The 21,628-nt window shown below is 38.4% G+C and overlaps 1 protein-coding gene across 1 annotated transcript in view; it reads left to right on the top strand.

Moving 5' to 3' along the window:
* Window positions 1-16,610, top strand: part of Smr (nuclear receptor corepressor smrter) — a 120,834-nt gene extending 104,224 nt beyond the window's left edge. Inside the window, exons 17-21 of the mRNA XM_089249113.1 lie at window positions 1,555-1,670; window positions 2,196-2,282; window positions 2,698-2,885; window positions 3,377-3,548; window positions 6,180-16,610. Coding sequence (XP_089105239.1) covers window positions 1,555-1,670; window positions 2,196-2,282; window positions 2,698-2,885; window positions 3,377-3,548; window positions 6,180-11,386 — 5,770 coding nt within the window. The 3' untranslated portion in view covers window positions 11,387-16,610. The remainder of the gene's footprint in view (window positions 1-1,554; window positions 1,671-2,195; window positions 2,283-2,697; window positions 2,886-3,376; window positions 3,549-6,179) is intronic.
* Window positions 16,611-21,628: the final 5,018 nt, after the last annotated feature.

The following is a 21,628-nucleotide window of genomic DNA, read 5'->3' as shown; positions in this document are numbered from 1 at the left end:
AAAAAAATTAAGAGTTAGCCTTATTTGTCTGTTCACTATAGAGTGTCCGCTAACAGGGAGTGAAATACATTAAGTCTTATTCCATGGGACCGGAGATCAGAAAAAGCTTCATTAATGGGAAATGCCCATTAGGGGAGGTTCCACTGAAGTATTATGCCCAATCAAAAATGTTTGTGGTCCTTCAAAGTTAGGTTGGAGTTCTGATTCAATTCAATACTTAATATGTAATTTTCTGTCATGCAAAATACCTTTTCATATGGAATTATTTAAAAAAAAAATTCATTCTAACGACATATTTCTCTCAAAGTTTTAAAGTATTGAGTTTTGATTTGATCGGTTTGCATCAATTCGCGAAAAAAAATTCTCAAATTCTGGAGATGATTTTTGTATACCTAAAATAACTCGCCATTGTTGTTTGCAGCACATTTATTTATGTTGTGAAAGAAAAAGTGTAGACTCCAGAACTGAAACCCTGTTAGAGCCATGATGTCAACTGATGGGATATTGGGACAGCAGTAGATTTAAACAGCATTGTAGATGGACAGTCATTGGTGAGCTATTAATCTACAATGCTGTGCAGGATATGTGAAGCCTGCGGAGAAGCAAGCTTTCTAATTTATTCATGTCTTTTCTGAATACATGGGTTGCTTTCTTCTAGAGCTCTTACAATCTTGATGTGAATTTGATGGTATGTTGAAACTATCTGGAAGCTATGTATAGCACAGATGAAAAGTCTGTCACTTCTATGCCTAAAAACAATTTTCGTATCTCTCAGGCACGTATGTCTGTTTATCAGGGTTTAAGTTGGATAAAAAATTCCTTTCGCAAAAAAGCGAAAATGGGGGAAAGCTTTAGCAAAATGCTACAATGCTAATGTAATGATTGATGGTTGGATGTCTACTCGTTTCGTACCTCCTGTACACATTTTTGCGAAAGTGGCTACTACTTCTTTCGCATTTTGCGAAAAATGCGACCGTAGCTTAAACCCTGCTATTTATGTTTAAATGGGACTAGAGAGGGTGAAGGCTTTCTGATAAGAATTAATACTAAGGGTTAAAGATTTAAAAAAAAATCATTTGAAGTTCTCAATGCTAAAAAATATCTAAATTCTACAAAAAAGCCTTTAAGTCGAATAAACATATAAAAATATCAAAATTGGCATTTATGGCAGGGAAAATTCAAAAAAGGCATTTTTATAAAAAAAAGTTTGAAAATAGGCAAAAAAGACATTTATTGTGATTTGCCTGAACTTCCGGTCTCTACAAACGAGTGAGAAATTATTTCTCTGTTCTATTGACTATTCATGTGTTTGTGTGAAACTTATTTTGGTTAATTGTATTTCACTCTTTTGTGCTATTCAACAAGATAACAAATGAAATAGCTTATCTCTGAAGTATGATTGCATAATGTTGTACCATCATTTTATTTTGAAGCAGCACAAACTTATGAGTGTTAAAATCAGAGTCTGTCCTCTTCTCAAAGAGCCTAAACTTGAGACATTCGTTGCAACATTCATGTATATGTACTAATTTTTCCACTTGTCTGATCCACCAGGTGTCCTATTCCATCATGTAAAACACCAAAACGTAAAGTGAAACGTCTGAGGCCATTACCCACTAAATTGTCTGAGCTTCCCAAAGATGCGAAAGATAGCATTGTATCTGAATTTCGTAAGTACCCATCAATTCAAAGTTCTCCCTATAATTTTAAATGATGTATGCTGTGTCAAATTTGGTGTGCTATTGCAATGGATCGTCTTTTTGCGACTGTGCTCAAAATACATTCATCAAGTTACTAAATCAGAAATTTTATTATTAAGCGAAAAATATTTACTTCATTGTATTCAAAAAAAGTTTCAACTTGCCATTTTTTATTTCTGTGAATAAAACAACTTTCAAATGGAATTTTTCCTATGTTTAACCTTTTCAATTTAAATAGCCAATTTTATTCTATAATCTTGTTAATTCCTGTTCTCATAATTAAATCTTATAATCCTGTATTATATGTCCATAATATTTTTGTTTGTTTACTGGATACTTTCCTGATTGAGAACACTTTCAATTGAACTAGACCTGTAAAATCTAAAAATCTAGAAGAAATCAACTATTACATTGTGTTAGTACATTTTTTTATCATTGTAAAACTTGTATAAAATTTAGCACACAATTCTAATCTTGTGTTAAATTTATTCTTAGAAATACCCCCTGAAGTGAGCAAATGTTGTTCGGCCTGCTTTAACAGAATTACCCGTAAATTAGAAAGCAGTGTTGTTCCTGAGAATGGTAAGATTCTTCACTGAGTTTGTGACTAGTATAGTAAAAAATATCATAAATATCCGTACTCTAATATGTTTACCAATCAATGGTATGTTTTGGAATGTTAATGCTATTTTTTTTTTAATCGTTAATCATTTGTTAACAAAGTAGAAAAATTGCAATAGACCGAAATGACTGAGCAAGGAAATTGTAGAAATGAGCAATTTTTGGAGAAATAAAAAGCAAATAATTTTCTTACATCTTTAACATAAAATTTGATTAATTCTTAATTTTCTGGCAATTTAAGCAAGATTTGTTTCAATCAGTTTTATCTTTTGTGTTGGTAGTATAATTTTAAAAAGTTCATTGTTCATTAAAGTTCGAAGTTCATTAATTTTTTTTTCTTCTAAAAATTTTTACTGAATTGTTTCCTCACTTACAGAACCTACTGAAAATTTGCGATGGACAGAAGAAGAAATGGAACTTTTTAAGAAATCATTAAAACAGTTTGGAACCGACTGGGATGCAATTTCTGGTGCAGTGAGCAGTAAGAATAAAGAGCAGTGTCGCAATTTCTATTTCAATTATAAAAGAAAGCTTGGATTGGAAGATCTTTTGAAAGAGAAAAAGGTATATTGATGTTTTTGTCGTGATACCTTGTTCTTTTTGGAGCTTATTGCTATGGGTTATAGACTAATAGAAATTATTGAAATATTGGTATTGTTAAAAAATGAATTTTCATCATGATCATGGCGTATAACTTAATGTGGCCTATTTCTACATCTTGTTCTGTTTTCATCCTCCACATGAACGTGATTAAAGCATAAGTAGTAGTTTGGCTATTCTATGAGGGCCATAGTGGGAAGCTACGTATTATTTTATATATGATCCACATAAAATGAAAATACCAAAAGTTTTGTCATATTTATCTCTTAATTATATTCTATCTGAATTACGTGTAAATGCTTGTTACATGTCCAGCATTTTTGACTGTTGGGAAAAACAAAATTTCATATTTTTGAGATACTTATGAGAATTTACTTTGTAGCTAGAATCTTTTAAATAAAGCATTACACTTCCATAGATGTTGATTTACTAAATATGTTATCTTATGATTGCAGGCGGATAGTGGCAAAGAGTCAGGAAAGCAAGATGACAAGCCACCTCCAATTGTTACAGATGAGGAGGAGAGTGGAGAGACGACATCAAGCTGTGAAGAAGACAACTGTGCAGATAGGTGTAGCAGTGACACTGCTAGTGCACCTAGTCCTGCAGAAAAAATTATTGATGATGGTAAGTCACTAGTTTTCACAGGTTTTCCCCATGCTGTAATTGATGCAAGTAGTTTGTTTCCGGATTTGATTTTAAGCATTTGTGAATTTTTTTCTTTTTACAAGCAAGTTGTTAAAATAATAGTCAATGTTCATCATAACAACCCCCATTGTTCTACCAGAAATGGTCATTATATTGAAAATAAAATAAATGGAATAGCTGCTATATGAAAATATTTGAGTATCTTATATTTTAAAAAGGAACAATTTCCACTTTTTTCCAAAATGCTCTTTTAACGGTTTATTAATTGGAAATAAGCTGTCGGATTATGCAGCCGGGATTATTCAAATGGGAATGTTTGGTAGAAATTATAATGTATAGGGAACATTTCCACCTTTTTTCACACACTTGAGTATTTTTCATCTCATGTAATGGACACTCATGGGCTGAAAATTTTGTTTGCAAACAATGAGTGTCTGTTAATGGACAGTAAGATACATTGAGGTCTGTGGATGTAATTTGAAATTGTGTCCCTTAGTGGAAGTTTCCGCTAAAGGGAGTATCTGTTATGGGAGGATCCACTGTAGGAATGATCGTGTTTTTTATGCTAATGACAAGAGGGCGGTAAGGGTACCTTCCTTACTTAGGCAAAACCTGGAATCAACTCATGATGTAGAAATTTCCAATTTTTACAGACTTGACCAGCTCCAATTTCAGTCAATCAAACAACAACAACACATCTCCACTAATTTTCTTTCAAAACATTTCCAAAATTCAAATGTATATAACTAACTCCCTTGAATGGTGATAGAAAAACATAGTATTTAAATATTCTTCCAGCATCCTTACTATACTACTTGTTGAGCTATTTTCCACTTTTATGAACTACTAGCTACAATACCCGGCGCTGCTCGGGTTTTCTTCAATGAGGCTTTTTGGATCATGCGATATTTCCCTCTTTCTTTGAGGGACATGCAAACCGTGTCTAAGTTAACCAATATGGTGACGTCCTGCGCGACTCATGAAATAAACAAATCTAAATTTAAAGAAACGTAGAAATGAATAGCCCCCCCCTTTTTTTTTTATGGGTGTTAGGTATTTCGATTCCCTCCCCCTGAACTTCAAGTTATCCAACTGCCAGTTTCAGCTTCCAAAAATGCTTAATTCAAGCTGTGGAATTTTTCGATGCACTTTACGGGGCCCATAACTAATTTTAAAAACATCCTAAACTATATTAATTTATGCAAATAAATATCAAAAGACAATATGGAGACAATTTTCATGCTTGAGAAGATATAAATAAAAAGTTGAAATCAATGTTATTACATGGATATCCAACTCAAAAGTAGATCCGGCAAATTATTCATATTTTTAATTTTCTGGGCTTCGTATCTCCAAGTGAATTCAATATTTCACAAATCGAGAATTCAATTTAATTTTTAAAATTATTGATGTGGCAGGAAACCCCCTCCCCCCACTAAATTTCTGTATTTATGCAGTTAAATCGGCAATTTTAATACTGATTTCTATGAGGATCACCCTTTTCCTGACCCTCAAAGCGATGATGGTGATGATTATGACGTCTATTCAAAAAGCCTCATTACTGAGAGTATTGAAAATGTGGCAAACCATTATAAAGGCATAAACTATTATACATAACTGGCAGCATTAAAGAAATGACAAACCATTGTAAAGACATAAACACGTCTGAAACTCATCGCTAGGGAACCACGGTAACCAAAGTAAACGTTCGGAAAGTGATTGTTGAGGCCCAAAAACCATTGTTGCCGGACAGTTTTTTGCCCATTTGGGGCATTTGCCCTGGTCTGATGAAATTTTAAAGTAGCCTATCGTTCAAGTCGGGTCCCATTTGGTATATATGCAAAATTTGGCGACGATCGATCTAAAATTGTAGATTTGTATAGAGAACAGACACACACACAGAAAATAAATTTTATGTATATAGACTTGCTATTTCACATTTACTGTACATTTATCAAAAGTGGAAATGATCCCTTTTGAAACTAAGCTCCTCTTTCGGGACTTATCATACCGGGTCGTTGTAATGGAATTTTCAGCGTCATCTGTATTGAAAGTTGTTTCTCTCCCCTACTTCCAAGAAAAATTGTTTTTCTGCAATTTTGTAAAATGCAGAAGAGCAAAAGAGGAGGAAAAAGCCACAGATTATGTTTTGAAACTATAAAGTCTTCAAAGGATAAATTACTACTATCTGGGTGACCCAGGATCCCATTTGGAATGGTTACCAAAACCCAGTTGCTCAGCAGAAAAGACTTTGGCGTCATCTGACGTGAATGGGGTATTTCTTTTCAGCTGAACAACCGGGAGTCGAGATTTGTTAACCAACCCAAGTAGAATTCTCATTCAGCGTGCTCAGAAGATGGAGGGTAACAACTATAGTGTGTTGAAATTTTATGGGGTTCCTTCTTTGATCATATCAAGTAAAGGATCATATTACTCTTCATAATATGAATTATTATGAAGAGTAATTCATAATTCATGTTTTTATTATTTTTCTTTCTTAAAGCATTTAGATTTTTGTACCTTAATACCATTTTTCTGATCTGGCATTAAAGCTGTCATGTGATATTGATTATAATTGATATTGCAATAAATGCATATTTTTATTCTCAGATAAGACAGAAGAGCGTCCAGTGCCTGGATTCCTGTCAACTGTCAGCTCGCCTGCTGTTGCTCCAGCCACTGAGGATCAGAAAGCACCACCTCTTTCACAACTGGATTCAAGTCCAAAAATCCATGCTGATTACGATAGTAGTGCAACGGTCAGTGCAGATGAAAGCCAGAATCCTAACGATGGTGAAATTAGAGAATCATCTCCCCGCATCATCCCAAATGCACCACAGTCTGGTGTCAAATCGAATCAACATGATACCACCAGGAAAACATTCAATCCACCTGTTCTCAAAGAAATTACGAGTAGGCCTATAGAGAGTAATGTTCCTCTTGTCAAGACTTTGCTCCAAGACCCCAACATAGGCTCTGGTCATTCAGAGGTGACGAGGCCAGCATATTTAGACCAACCAGCACCACAGCCTAAAGGCAAAGAGGAGCCAACTTGTGTCAGAGATCTTATATACCAAGCCATCGAAATGAGCTTACAGTGGCCGGCTAAACCAGGTCGTAATAGTAGTCCTGTTCCAGCTTCTTCCAGCAGTGGCATAGGAAGCAAAGACAGCCCAGAAGTTGTTCACGTTCAAGAACCAAAAAAAGAGTATCTTGAAAATCAACCTGCTGCACATCCGCCAACTGCTCACCTCGGATCGCACAGACCATCCAGACCAGGTTCCCATTCAGAAGTGAATGTTGTAGAATGTGAAGTTCAGGACTTGAGCAAAAAGTCCAGACCAAAAGACAATAGCCCTCCTAGGGATTATATAAAGAGGGACAGAATAACACCAAGACCACCATCAGAAACCAGTAGTGGTTCCCATGGTGGCCATATATATGGTCCACCACCACCAGCTCATAGCAACCAATACCGCTCATCACAACCTCCCCCAGCTCTGTCTCCTCATTATGTGAGTGATTCGCACATCGATCCTTATTATATACGTTCTGGGGAGCCTCGCAGCAAGGTATATCCTCTAGCTGAAAGGCCACACTCTCAACCTCCACACCTCGTTGCTCAAGCTTCTTCCACATTATCCTCAACTCCTCCACTACCATCACATCCAAAGACTGTGGTAGCCAAGCCAGCAGTGCCACCACCTCCACCTCTTATAGCATCAAAACCAACTCAATTGTCACCAAAACTGCCATACAAAGAGAGACTGCTTACTGTCCCACCAAGTGGTTCTATAACCCAAGGAACTCCCGTTAATCAACAACCCATGCCAGGAGGACCGCCTCTAGGATCAGGGAAATATGAGGGTTTCCTGAGGCAACTACCACCTCCTCAATCCAAAGATGGTGGTTCAATCACTTTGGGCACACCAGTGCAGCATGAACAGCCAAGAAGAGTTCCTGCAAGCCGAGAAGTTATGGCACATATCGCACCTGCTGTATATGATCCTGGTGTTGTAGAATATTTTCGACATGTTACTCCAGGTCAGCCATACATGTACCCTCCTGGAATTCCGGGATACCCCGCGAGTGCTGTTCCTCCTAGACCACCATATGCAAACGAGTCCCAGTTGAGTTCCAAGCAAATAATGATTGATTTCAACACATCTAAGCAGATGCAATTGAGGCGTGGCATAACTGGTGATAAGGAAGTGAAAGTGTCACCAAGGGGCTCAGAGTCTACTCCAGCAGCACCTCCAGACAGTCACCTGCATCCAATGTACCCCCCAGTCAACTATCAGGGTTCTTCCAGTCCTTACGTCAACCAGTTACCAGCCAATTTTCAGCCTGGTTCAGATTCAAGGTTTGGATTATTACGAGCACCCATGTCACAAATAGATAGGAATCATAGTCCATCTCGAACAGAATCCCCAGTGAATGCTGCATGTTTTCCACATCCCGGCAAGAGGAGTCCTGGATTAGCTGCTGGTGTAGGTCGTCAGAATGTCATTCACAGAAGTATAACATGGGGCACTGGAAAGCCATCTGTGATACAGTCTCCTCAGTCATCTTCACCTAGAACAGGAGAAGAGCAGTCAAGTCCTGCCATGAATAGAAAGTCCACTCCATCGCCCAGACATCCACAGCCTCTCATTTATCAGCCAGTTCCACCCTCTGGTCATGATGCTTTCAACACACTAGTTAATGCAGCTGCTGCACAACCAAGTCTCGTGATTCCTAAAGATGGCAAAGGTTCTCCATCTTCCAGGCAAGAAACAAAATCTCCAAGAGACCGACCTGTCGTTGAAGGACTTGAAAAAACGCTGATAGATATGCACCAGCGACCAAGATCTTATACTGATTCAATGCATAGAAGTTCCCACATGGAGCATGGTAGAAACAACAGTGAACATTCACCCTCGGAAGCACAGCAACACTTGCTAGGAATTTCTGCTGATGGCCATCGGTTTGTGGCATCTGCGCCACATCCTGGTTATGATATGTCTAGAGAGTCACCCAGACATTTAGATAGACAGCAGGTAGTTGCAAATGATCATTCCTCAAATATCAGGTTGGGAAATATCAGAGAACCTTTCTCTAGAGAACAGTTTGAAAGGCAGATGAGACAGCCTGAAAGCCTATCGACCAGAGAGAGATCGTTTACAGAAAAAGAACATGAACGGAACAAACAACCTCCTCCGCCTGAGAACAATCAGCCCCAGAATTACAGTGGACATTCTCAAGTTTCTGATTTGGATAACGAAGCATCAAAAATATTTTCTCAGAGTTTCCAGAAAGATGTTCCACGTTCAGGATCATCTCCAAGAGGGTTCACTGCTGCCAATCTAATTGATGCTATAATTACTCGCCAAATAAATCAGAATGCGGAAAATACTGCAGCCAGCAAAAGTTCTTCTGTAGATCTCTTCAACCAATACCATGCTTCATATGAAGCACAAAAAGTCCAGCAGAGGTCATCAGGTTCAAAAGGTGCTGGCGGTGTAAATAGAGCAGAAGTTGTAACAATAGATGATGAACCCGAAAATGAAAAATCTGTTGCAAATTGGAATGATAGGCCTCGTAGTCGTGGGCGTTCATCTCCAGCATCTCTCAACAGTGGTACACCAGCTGTTGTCCCAGTCATGCCAGTTCCTTATGGGGCTGACAAAGTTGTTACCCTTGGTGAACATATAGCTGCTATTATATCTAAAGACTATAACAATTCGCCAGATGGTCATCAGTCTCAACCATACTTTAGTTCTAGCCAAATGCCAGGTGCTGTTGGTGTTTCTTCTGGTAGAGTTTCATCTTATGGTCCCGGTGCTGCAAACAGTGGATCCAAACAGCTTGAAGGGATTGCTGCCGCTCTTCCAACTGAAGGGATGATTTCTGGCTCAAATGCTTCAAGGGACAGTCCTGATCATAGTCCCCAAAATTGCCCTGGAAATGGATGTATATATCATACACACAGCTGGAAATTGAGAAGAGCTCTCCAACAAGACAAAGAAAGGGAGCATCGTTCTCCTGTTGGAGTTGATGGACCTCATTCTAGACCCATGTCTGCCCAAGCCATGGGTTCACCTATCAACCAGGATGAACGGCAAATCATAAGAGTTTCACAGACATCATCTCCATCTATGCCACCACAAGTCCGGTCATCTCCGGTGACTCCTTATGGCGTTGAACCCATATCGCCACCAGGGCAATCGGCAGATAGTCCACCAGAAAGCAAAAGCCGATCTAAATTGCCTGCAACATCCTCAGCATCAGAAATACCTCATGGACCGCCGCCTACCTCTTGGACTCCTGGCCCAGGCATAAGTGGACTCATGGCTTCAAGACATATATATGGTCAAGAATACCCAGATGGTCCACCCATCCCTCATTTTGCTGGAAACGCTGTACCTTCCCCAAGCAATGGTGGCCTGCCAAATAGGTCTCACCAGCAGCAGCAGATAGGACTTTCGCCATTGGATTATGTGAAAAACAAAATTGTTGAAGTGATGCGCACTGCAACAGATGAAAACCCAGATGGTGAATCCCGTCGATTGCATGGTGAAGAACGTGAGCCAACACAGCACTCGTACAAAATTCAGTCATCTGGGGAAAGAGAGGCTGTTTCAGAACGCCCCTGCAGTGCTGGCAGTGGAATTCCACAGCTTCCCAGTCAACGGTTCAGTCCAGCTGTGTCTCGTTACAGCCCTGTCCCACCAAGACCATCAAGTGCTGCTGACAGAGTGCCCAGCCGCAACAGCACTCCTGTAGAGTTACAACGTCATAGCAAACGTACTGTAGATGGCCATTCTATTCCCCACGAGTGGCATGATGGTGCATCGCTAGGTAGAACAAATTCTCTGTCCTTGTCACCAGTTAATTTAGATCCTAAGGAAATGATTCCTAGGAAGAAGATGCGTTCAGACAGCACATTCATACCAGAAAGCTCAATAGATCATGGAGCACCAGTTCTCATTCCAGAAGGTGCTACCAGTATTCATAGGACATTCTCTCATGGAGAGGCACCACGCCTGAGCATGAACAGTCACGGACATCAGTCATCTGATATCCACTCTTCGAAAAATAGTGCTGCAGCATATGCGGAAAGTTACCAAACATCATCTGGTCAAGGGTGCATTGAAAATCAGGATTTCCGAAACATGAACGATAGAGAAGCTCAATGGAACATGGTTGCACACGAACGATCACTTGAAAGCCGATTGCACTCTAAGCCTGGAGTTGAAAGTGTTTCACCTCCAACGCGTGAGGGCCTTACAAAACAAGCTGACGCTCCTAGAACTGAAGCGAACAGTTCGGTGACAAGTTCCAACATCGCATGTTCTGAACCTAGTAGAAGCAGCCCTGGTACTTCTCAGGGCCAGCGTAGTACCTTAACATCGTCGAGTCACTGTGTTAGTGCTCCTTCCATGAATCCTACTAGTGGACACTATCCTTCTTTTAGTGCTTCTGGTAGCGGTGGAATCAGTAGTGGCTCCGCATTTTCACCAGCCACTCCTTTACAAACAGCCCAGGCTCCTAACCAGCACTTGGCTTATTCATCGTTCTCCGGCATGAGTGCTACCTATGCCTATCCATATTCTGCCCTAACGATGCGTTCCTTAGCAGCTGCATCGGGGTCTGCATCTCATAGCTCTGTAGCTGCCCCATCCACAACAAACTCTAATACCGTGGTGGGATCTCATGCGCCTCCGGTTGTTCCTCCCAGTGGTGCATCTAGAAACTCTCCGTCGCCGCTGTCAAGAAGTAACCAGCCGCCACCCTTGTTATCTTCACAGTATGAACCTTTGTCGGATGAAGATTAAGGGGGTAACAAATATATAGTAAAATAAAAAAAAAAATGTTTGATGACGTGGAAGGTTTTTTCTCTTGTGATGAAGAGAAATTTAGACCCCCCAGTGAATTCACAGGCCGCATGATGACTCATCATTCCTGTTAATTTGGTCCAGACAGAAGAGGCTGACGAAGAAGCACCTGGGTTGGGTTGAGAAATACCCATGTGTGCATGCAGCCATTTTTTTTAGTAGTCGAGCTAAAAGCAGATTCTCATTCGCTGCTATAGCTGCACTGTGATTAATGAAATTATGAAAATTTCCATTGTGTGAATTGTCTAACGTTTCGTTTTTTTTTCTTTCTCTTTCTTTTGTTTTTTACACTGCCATGTCTTCAGCTCAAGACTTGAGGCACCTCATAAAAGACTTTAATATTATTCAATGCCTTGATTTGACACCAATCTTGTTATGGTCAACCCCCAACTCCCTGTAAAACTTCAAGATTTTTCTTTTCCGGAAAAATGTTCCTTGTTTCCCCCCTTAATGCGACTTGAATCTATTCAATAGCCAGATTTTGATGCATGATGTAGTAATTATGTATCGTGATCTGTATTAAAGAAATGTTAATTTACTGCATTTTTTTTTTTTTTTTTGAGATTGGTAGGAAGGAGCGTTGTTTTTAAAAGATTCAGCTCCAGACATTTTTTTAAATACATTATATAAATATTTGGGGCAATTTGAAGTATGTTTTGTTGTTGCGGAAAAGAATCGATGCAATGTGTTCAATTGCAGTTTCTCAAAATGAAAAAAAAAAACACAATATAAAAAGGTGCTATCACATTTTTGCACTCTTGGGGGGAAAAAATTGTATAAATGGCAAAAGTGTGTAGAAATGTGTTTACTAGTCCTTGCGCTGCAGAGACGAATCGTTCTTGAAGCGTTTGTATGAACAAACTGCGTTTCGATCTTCAGAATATTGCTGATATTTGTTGTTTTGCAAACTTCTCTCTCTCTTTAAATGCAATTATCCACTGAAGGTATTGAAAATGTCTTCCACTGTTATTATGGAAAAAGAGTAAATTAAGTTGTTATATCGGACACTTAATGCAGAATGGACGTATGCAGTGATAGCTTTTTGCATTATTGTTTTTCAATGGCCCGTTTTATTTTTTGTTACTGAAAATATTTTGTAAGCTTTGATTAAATTTAATCTGTGCATGTATTTTTACAAAATAGATTCCACATTAAATGACTTAAAAAAAATTAATTTACTTTTATAGTATTTCTCAAATAATGTAAATTTATATGTATATCAATAATATAATAAGTTTGAAATATTAACAGTCTAAAACTCGTCTGAGGACATGGAAAAGGAATGGTCTGGAAAATCATTTAAATGAAATGCTATATTCCCTCTGCATTATTCGGCATCCTGTAAAAATCGGAGACATCAGCTTTTTGAATGCTAAAGTTGGGTCCATTCCCAGGCATGCCGGTTAAAGCGAAGTTCAATAACAATTAGACGGATATGCTTACTATCTAGTTTTCTTTAGAAATAAATCAAGAATTTTGGTACCAAAAATGAACATACAGAACTATCCAAACGTACCTCATGAAACAGAAAAGATCTTCAAATGCAGCGAACCAGCATTATTCAAATCAGCCAATTCAATCAGTTCTTAGTTCAGATATTTAAGAATTATCTAGAATGTGCGACTCAAATTTCCTGGCATGCTGGATAATGTGGGGGGGGGGGGGGAAGGAAATACTGTGTGTGTGTGTGCACAAGATTTAAATGCTCGTGTTTTAAAGTAATTTTCAAGTTTTCAGTTAAGGTCTTGGCATAATATATCATCCACGCATATGGTTTTTCAAGTTGTGTATTAACCTTTTTTATGACAGACAAGGAATCTCGCCTTATTAAAGGTTCTGTTTTTTTTTTTTTTTTTTTTTTTTTTTTTTTTTTTTTTTTTTTTTTTCATTGACAAACCCAGATATTTTGTAGAGCTGATTTCTCAATGGAACAAATGCTCCTATACCCCTTATTTTGCACACAGCTAAAAATCGGAAGAAAGTTTATTTCTTGAAAACAAATCCTAGAAATTATGTTCCAAAGAAATTAATAAAAGGAAAAAGATGTAGGCCATTTTTCTTTGAATAAAGAAAATATACCAAGCTCCTCGGCATATTTGGCCCAAGTCTCAATGTTTTTTTCAATCTGTCAATCAAGCACTGATTTTTTTTATTTTAATTTGGATATAACTTAATCTTTTACATTTACCCCAGAGAATCTACGTCTAGGGCATAGTTTCCCAAACTTTTTGTTCCATCGCCCCCTTCTTCAGAGAAATGTTTCTCTCATCGTCCCCCAACTCAAGTGAACCCATAGGATCCTATGTTATACCCGTGGCTTCTATCGCCCCCTTGGACCTTTCCATCGCCCACCAGGGGGCGATATTGCCCACTTTGGTAGTCTAGTATGGATCCAAGTATGTCCAGGGAAATTGTTAGCATGCATTCATGTCTGAACCAGAAGATATTTAGCGCTATAAAATTATATAACCCAAAATTATGATTGATTAAATATCTTTATTCTGATTCCCGATTTTCATGTTCAAACTCATCTTTTATACATTTTTAGAGTAAAAATAATCACACACATATCGATGGAATAAATTTTTTGTGTTGTGTGTGTGATCAGTCTGATTCATTCATAAAGATTATTAAATTGATGATGGTAAAAAAATTTTCAATAATGATCAGTGCGATATTTAAGGATCAGGATGGTGGTAGTCATTGGGTTAATGTCATTAATCTCCAGTGTCAGAGCTTTTGCGTACCACTTGGACAGATGACTAACACTTCTTCTATCCAAAAGTAATGTTCTTTTCTAGAATAGTCTTTGGAAATGTTTGTTTTTGGATGTACTTCTGGGAACGTAGAGTGTAAATAATGGAAATATCACTGCGATGAAAGAACAAAAGGTGTTACTGTCTCTCTCTCTGCAGCATGATGATCTGGTTTTGTGCTTAATCATTGCCTGCCCAGAAAAGAAGTTCCTCTCTCTTTAGATGGTATCTATAATGTTGCTGGGTGAAATGATTCCAGTAGCACAGTGTTGTTGTCTGTTATTATTGTAATGGACCTTGATCTTCACAAATTTGTGTTATAAATCTCGTATTTGATCATTGATAAATATTTGACTCGGTCATTTAGACTCAATTATCCAGTCTAATGTAGCTTAAGAGTGGGCTGGATAATGAAAAAGCCAGATAGGCTAGAGTTCTATGAATTCACACTTCCTACCCCACCCATACAATTGAAAACTCTTTCTCTCTATAACAAAACCTGCTCTTATTCATATTTTCTGACCTCTTAATACTATTATAAATGTCTTTTATGTGCTGTACTGTACATGTAAAAAAATTATTTTAGGAAAAGGAAGTCAGAATAAAAATATTGCATGAATTTTAAGATAAATTTCGTAATATCCAACTTAATTGCAGAAAACATAGGCTCGTGTACACAGCGCTGTAACATACTATTTTAACTTTCTTAGTGGCATTGATAAGGTATCTCACTTGCTCACTTGATAAGGTATCTCCCTTGCTCGAAAGCCTCTTATTTTAGCATTGACAAGCTCATGTATACGAAGGTTTTTTTACAGCTGGCTGATGTGAAGATACATTTAAGGAAGAGAAAATTCAACTGCCCTTTCAGGAAATTGAACCCAAGTGAAGTCCTCTCGCTTGCCTGTTGAGCGCACTAGACTACAAAGGCAACGAATATCTCAATCTTCCCTTGGAGCTCGTGCACTGAACGTTGCCTTTGTAGTCTAGGGCGCTCATCTGGTAAGTGAGAGAAGATGTGGGTTTGATTCCCACTCAAGGGCAGTTGAATTTTCTCTCTTGTCTGAACATATCTTTGCATCAGTCAGCTGTTAAAAAACTTCATATGGATAGCGGAGAGTGATATCACATCCTCGGATAAGCTCACGTATTTTGTAAAGTTGATTTCTCAATGGGACACTTTTCACTCTATCTTTTGGTTTGCACCTGCTGAAAATTGGAAGAAAAGTGTGAAGAAAAATTGGAAGAACGTGTCCATTGAAAAAAATATAAAATGTTACAGGGCATTTTTAGGGATTTTTGCAATGCTGTGGAAAGGGCTAAAATAAACAATGTAAATGTTGGCTTAATTATTAAAAAAATTATTTTGAATGTATTTTGCATTGATGAATAATTACTAGCAACACCTGGGAAAGTAAATTACTCACCATTTTATTATAGTTATTTTTTAACTAGGCTAGTTATTTGCAAGAGTCTACAGTATTTCTATTATATTTCGAGTTTGTGAAATTTTTTTTGTCTTAAACCGTCAGTATTTCAAAAATAATACATAGTTTTGTATAAAACAATCATGCATCGTTCATTCAGGCTATCAATACCTTCAGCAAGATAATTTGCTTAATTTTTTAAATATTAATCTAAAAGTTCATGACAAACAACAATATTCAGTGATATTTGAATGCCCCGATATTCTTGAAGTTGTGATATACTTTGAGGAGAAGGGAAAAAAAAGAATCTTATTCTCTGTGAACTAATGATTAGAGAACAAGAAGAGATTCGGTGTCTACTATTCAACTGTAATATTTCATTCAGTCCATTTTCCGTCAATTTCATTTGTTATTGAACAGTGAAAGTAATGCAGGATTGTGTGTGTGTGCGTGCGTGCGAACCTCCTTCCTTGAGAGAAACTTAATCGTCATAAGGGAAAAATAAAAAGTGATATATTAATTATAGAATTTGATAAACGGCAGTTTTTTGTACAAAAAAAAACCCCTGTGACTTTTTTTGTTTTCTTCCCTTTCGGTAAGAAAAGGCGAGAAAAGAGAATTGGAAAAAAAAAATTATGTTCTTTATGTGCTCTTGTAATTTACATCATGTGGTAATTAATCATTTGTGATCTGTTCAGTCATTAGTTGAAATAATGGGAATTTTTTATGTATGGCTTATTGTAAATATCGTTTCGGGCCATTTGTAATTGAACAGTATATATATATATATGTACACAAATATAAATAAATAAAATATATATATAGATAGGTAAAAAGGTTTAATAATGGTGGGAAAAAAATGTGAATGCGAAGGCGGAGGACTTGTATCATATCAGTGTTGGATGTTTGTACCTAAGCTGGCTGTAGTGTTTCAGGCACCTGTTACTTTTGTTGGCAAATTAAAATATTGTTGAAATTTGATTTTCTTTGACTTCATTTCCTTGCATTTGTTATTACGTCATTCAATGTTTTTCCATATTTTAATGATCAAATGTGGTTTTTTTTAATGTCAGATTATCGCTGTCATGCAGCTTTGAAAAATAAATTTCCCTTTTTTGTCTTAATAAAGATACTCAAACAAAAAATCATAATTAAATTGACCTATTATCCTCAAAATACTGAATATGTTGATTGAGATCGGGAGTACAGTCAAACCTCGTTAGTGCGTCACCTGGTTAACACGTCACTCCGCTTACTGGATCACTTTTTGGAAGTACCAATTATCCTCAACCAGGAATTGGCACGGCTATGGCTCACTCCACTTATCGAGTCATATTTTTGCTCTCCCAAGAGTGACTCATTAATGAGGTTTGACTGTATACATATTAGTTTAATAAATTTTCAAGGTTTTAAAATACTTTACATGAAAATAGTTGTATGAAAAGCAAACATTTTTGTAAGTTGATAGCTGTGCAACCATTTAATAAATGCAATATAACCAGTTATATATGAAACACATCTTCAACCGGTTGCTTCTGAGTACCCATGGTGCACCCTGAAGCACACAGAGCATGGAGTTGTTGGACAGATTTCGTGCTTGCGAGCACTGAGTCTGGTCTGTTTTGAAAAGCCAAGGAGGATGTTCTGGAATGTCTTTTTGTGTGTGTGATTCTTACTAACGTTAGTTTACCACACACAAACAACTGTTAAAATTTTTGCAGTATTAAAATTAAGCAAACTTAACAATTCAATTAATATTATTGCGCAAAAAAAATTTATCGATATTATACTACATCGACTTTTTCTATGTGGCACATCGATCAAAAACAGGTCATCAATTCCAATCGAAGGATCATAACAGTTGTATTTATTTATTTGATAGGTGTCAGCAGCAGTAGTTCCAGTCACAGAGAGCAACAGGCTTACAACGTTACAAATATTCAATCATTACACTTCACTCACAATTTGAAGTATAGATGGCAGCACTGAAATATCAGACACAACACAAGCTAAGCTACACACTCAGACTGTTAGGTGCCCTCACTTTGTTCCAGACTCTGCCACAAAGCTGGGCTGGAAGAGATCTCAGCAACGGGATAAGTCCGGTGGCAGAGCCCCTGGCGTTCATTCATTCAGCAGTAGTTCTAGTTCAATGATGTTTCTTATATGTAACATAAACTGAAGAGCCAAGAAAACTGATACAGGCATGCGTATGCAAATAAAGAGATATGGAACCAATCAGAGTACGGCGCTGCGGTCGCCAACGCCTATATAACACAAGTGTCTGGTATAATTGTTAGATCGGTTACTGCTGCTACAATGGCAGGTTATCGAGATTTAAGTGAGTTTGAACGTGGTGTTATAGTCGGCGCACGAGAGATGGGATATAGCATCTCCGAGGTAGCGATGAAATTTGGATTTTCACGTACGACCATTTCACGAGTGTACCGTGAATATCGGGAATCCGGTAAAAAATTAAATCTGCGGCCGGAAAAAGATCATGCAAGAACGGGACTGACGTGCAACCCTTCCGCAAATTGCTGCAGATTTCAATGCTGGGCCATCAACAAGTGTTAGCGTGCGAACCATTCAACGAAACATCATCGATATGGGCTTTCGGAGCCGAAGGCCCACTCGTGTATCCTTGATGACTGCACGACACAAAGCTTTACGCCTCGCTTGGGCCCGACAACACTGACGTTGAACTGTTGAGGACTGGAAACACGTTGCCTGGTCTGACGAGTCTCGGTTCCAATTGCTTCGAGCTGATGGACGTGTACGGGTATGGAGACAACATGTCAACAGGGGACTGTTCAAGCTGGTGGAGGCTCTGTGATGGTATGGGGCTTGTGCAGTTGGCGTGATATGGGACCCCTGATACGTCTAGATACAACTCTGACAGGTACGTAAGTATCCTGTCTGATCACCTGCACCCATTCATGTCCATTTTGCATTCCGACGGACTTGGACAATTTCAGCAGGACAATGCGACACCCCACGCGTCCAGAATTGCTACAAAGTGGCTCCAGGAACACTCTTCTGACTTTAGACACTTCCGCTGGCCACCAAAATCCCCAGACATGAACATTATTGAACATATCTGGCATGCCTTGCAACGTGCTGTTCAGAAGAGATCTCCACCCCCTCTTACTCCTACGGATTTGTGGACAGCCCTGCAGGATTCATGGTGTCAATTACCTCCAGCACTACTTCAGACATTAGTCGAGTCCATGCCACGTCGTGTTGCGGCACTTCTGCGGGCTCGCGGGGGCCCTACACGATATTAGGCAGGAGACCAGTTTTTTTGGCTCTTCAGTGTATATAATTATATACAGTTTCCTAGAAAATGGTTGGGGGCATAGTTATACAAATTTTGCCACCCTTATAGTCCAGTTGCCTTGGTACTCATTCCTCCAAATTAGCCGCCCCGTACACCGTAAATATGCCTCTGTGTCTAAGTCACTCTTTCGGTCGCTCACATGTTTTCACACCCTCTAGATCACTGTTTTCGTCCCTTACTCACCGGGCTATTCTTTTGGTCACTCACATAGTTGCACACCGTTTTCGTTACTTACACCAGGCTCGTAGCCAGAAATTTCGTTCGGAGAAAGACCACTTTCATTTCGGGGGGTTTAACCAAAGTGATAGAAAAATAGATTTGGCCATCTGTTTCCCTTTTTCGGCCATTTTCTCACATTTCGGGGGTGGGGAGGAGACCCTTCAAGTCCCCCCCCTTCGCTACGGCCTTGACTCACAGGCTTCCACATTCTCTATGTTAGTCATCTAAGTGGCCTGGATTTTTTGAAAACTATATACTATCTCGTTAAAATTCAAAATAAAGAACAGCTTTGTGCATATCAGTCACAAGAAAGTTCTCTTCCCTGAAAGCTCTCTGGGTTCCGGGACTTTTAAGGTTTCCGTGGAGTTTGATCATGCGGAATTCCAGATGGAAACTCATATCCTAGAGTAGAGGGGTCTTCAATGCATAGCTCGCGGGCCACATTTGGCCCTCGGAGCTCTTTGTCGTTGTCCGCCGATCATTTTCAGCAAATGGTTGAAAACATTTAAAAACGATTGATCCTCTAGGACTAATGGAGAAAATTATTGATTAAAAACATGATGAAAGGAACAATTCTAGAATAAATGAAAGAAATAACTCACACAGGAAAAATTTTTGATGAAACTTGTTGATGGAAGAAATTCAGAATTTCTGAAACAATATAATTTGAAAATTAGTGAAAAAAATTATTAATCAATGAGAGAAAAAAATTTCCGATTAGAAATCAAATGTGAAATAATGATAACAAATGTGTAGAAAATATTCTACAATTCAATAACGCATAAAAAAATCAGTAAATCACAAAGAATCAGTCAAAGTGATTTCAGATTAAAATTAATCTCGGAATTAATCAACTTAATCAGAAATTAATCAAAAACTCAGAATCAGTGAAAAAAAAATTATTACAGAGCTAATCAAAATTGATAATTAACGAGAGAAATAATTTCAGAATAAATGAAAGTCGAATTATATTTTTGTCCCTGCTCAACTTGGCACCTCCACCATTGGACCTTCTCTATTAACCAGTCATATCTCAACTGGTTAACCAGTCAAGTGGGAGTCATATAATGTCTCGACACATTCGAGCCATAAAAAAACATGCTATAAAAAAAATATTTTAATATTTCAAACTTCCAAGAAAAGTAAAAAAAAGGGAAAAAGCGCGTGCATCTTCAAAAAAAAGTGGGCACTGCGTGTAATTTACGCTCGGAGAAATTAATTGGACAGTTGACTGGTTAAGGAGTCATTCAAGTATTACGTCAGCATCGATGGGGAGGGGGTTACCGATTTGCTTACTTTTGATGACAGGGGGGGGGGGGGTTGGATGATGCTTACGTCATCAACCGCCTTTTATGAGAGTATGAAATATTCTTGATGGCATCTTATACTCGGTGCGCCAAAAACGAGAAAAATCTTTCGCTAGTTTGTGGGCACCTGAACTAACATTTTCCCTAATGATAGATCCCTTACAGAGCCACTTCAGCGATCTCTAAATGTTTCACGGATCCTTCAAGTGCTCAGGAAATGTGTCCGGGCCACTTAGGCGCTGTGGAACTGTGCAACGCATCACTCAAGTGATCCGTAATTATGTCACGGATCACTTAAGTAATCTGGGAATGTTCCGCGGATAACTTGAGTGATGTATAACCGCACTGTCTAAAATTGTGCCACATGTCACTCAAGGGATCTCTAAATGTGCTCCGGATCGTTAAAGTGTTCTGAAACTGTGTCGCAGGTTACTTAAGTGATCTTTGAATGTGCCACGGGCCTACTTCAATGATCTGAAAATGTGCCACGGGCCCCTTAAATGCTCTGGAATTGTGCCACGGGTCAATTAAGCGATCTGTAAATGTGTCGCTTAGTTCATTTTTACAAAATTGGGTTTGAGGGGGCAAGCCACATCAGATAACCTTCAGGACCACATTTGGCCCGCGGGCCAAGGATTTACCATATATGGCTTAAACGATGGGTCGCAATGCATTTCTTAAAGATAAATTTCAAGTTCTTACCCTTTAAATACCATTGAAATTAACAGAAACTGATTAAAATAACATATAAAGGTATTTTCTTTCGAAATTTTAATTTTAAAAAAATGTACATTAAAATTTTTTTTTTCATCTGGAGGGGAGTCGCACTAGCCCCCTATACCCCCCCCCAACCCCGCGTGCATTTCTGATCTCCCCACAATGCGTTGGGAAGGGGGGGCAGTGATGACGAAATTTTGGTGACGGGAGGGTGTCAGAGTTTTGCTGACAAGAGGGGGGGAGGGTGTCAATAATGGCTAAAACTTGCTGACGTAATATTTGAACGGCCCCTAAGATGATAATAAGATAAAATGGTGGTCCGCGGGCCTACGTGGGAAGTTTCGATTTGGCCCGTTGTGTCTGTGTCAGTAATGTCCCTTCAAATTGCGGGTTATATGGTCACAATATGTTTGTCA

Source organism: Pholcus phalangioides, unplaced genomic scaffold, assembly GCF_987345545.1.
Source record: "Pholcus phalangioides strain wild (caught in Gottingen) unplaced genomic scaffold, Ppha-v1.0 ptg000021l_1, whole genome shotgun sequence".
Classification (NCBI taxonomy): domain Eukaryota; kingdom Metazoa; phylum Arthropoda; class Arachnida; order Araneae; family Pholcidae; genus Pholcus; species Pholcus phalangioides.
The sequence above is the reverse complement of the archived record's forward strand: the minus strand, read 5'-3'. Positions and strand labels throughout refer to the sequence as shown.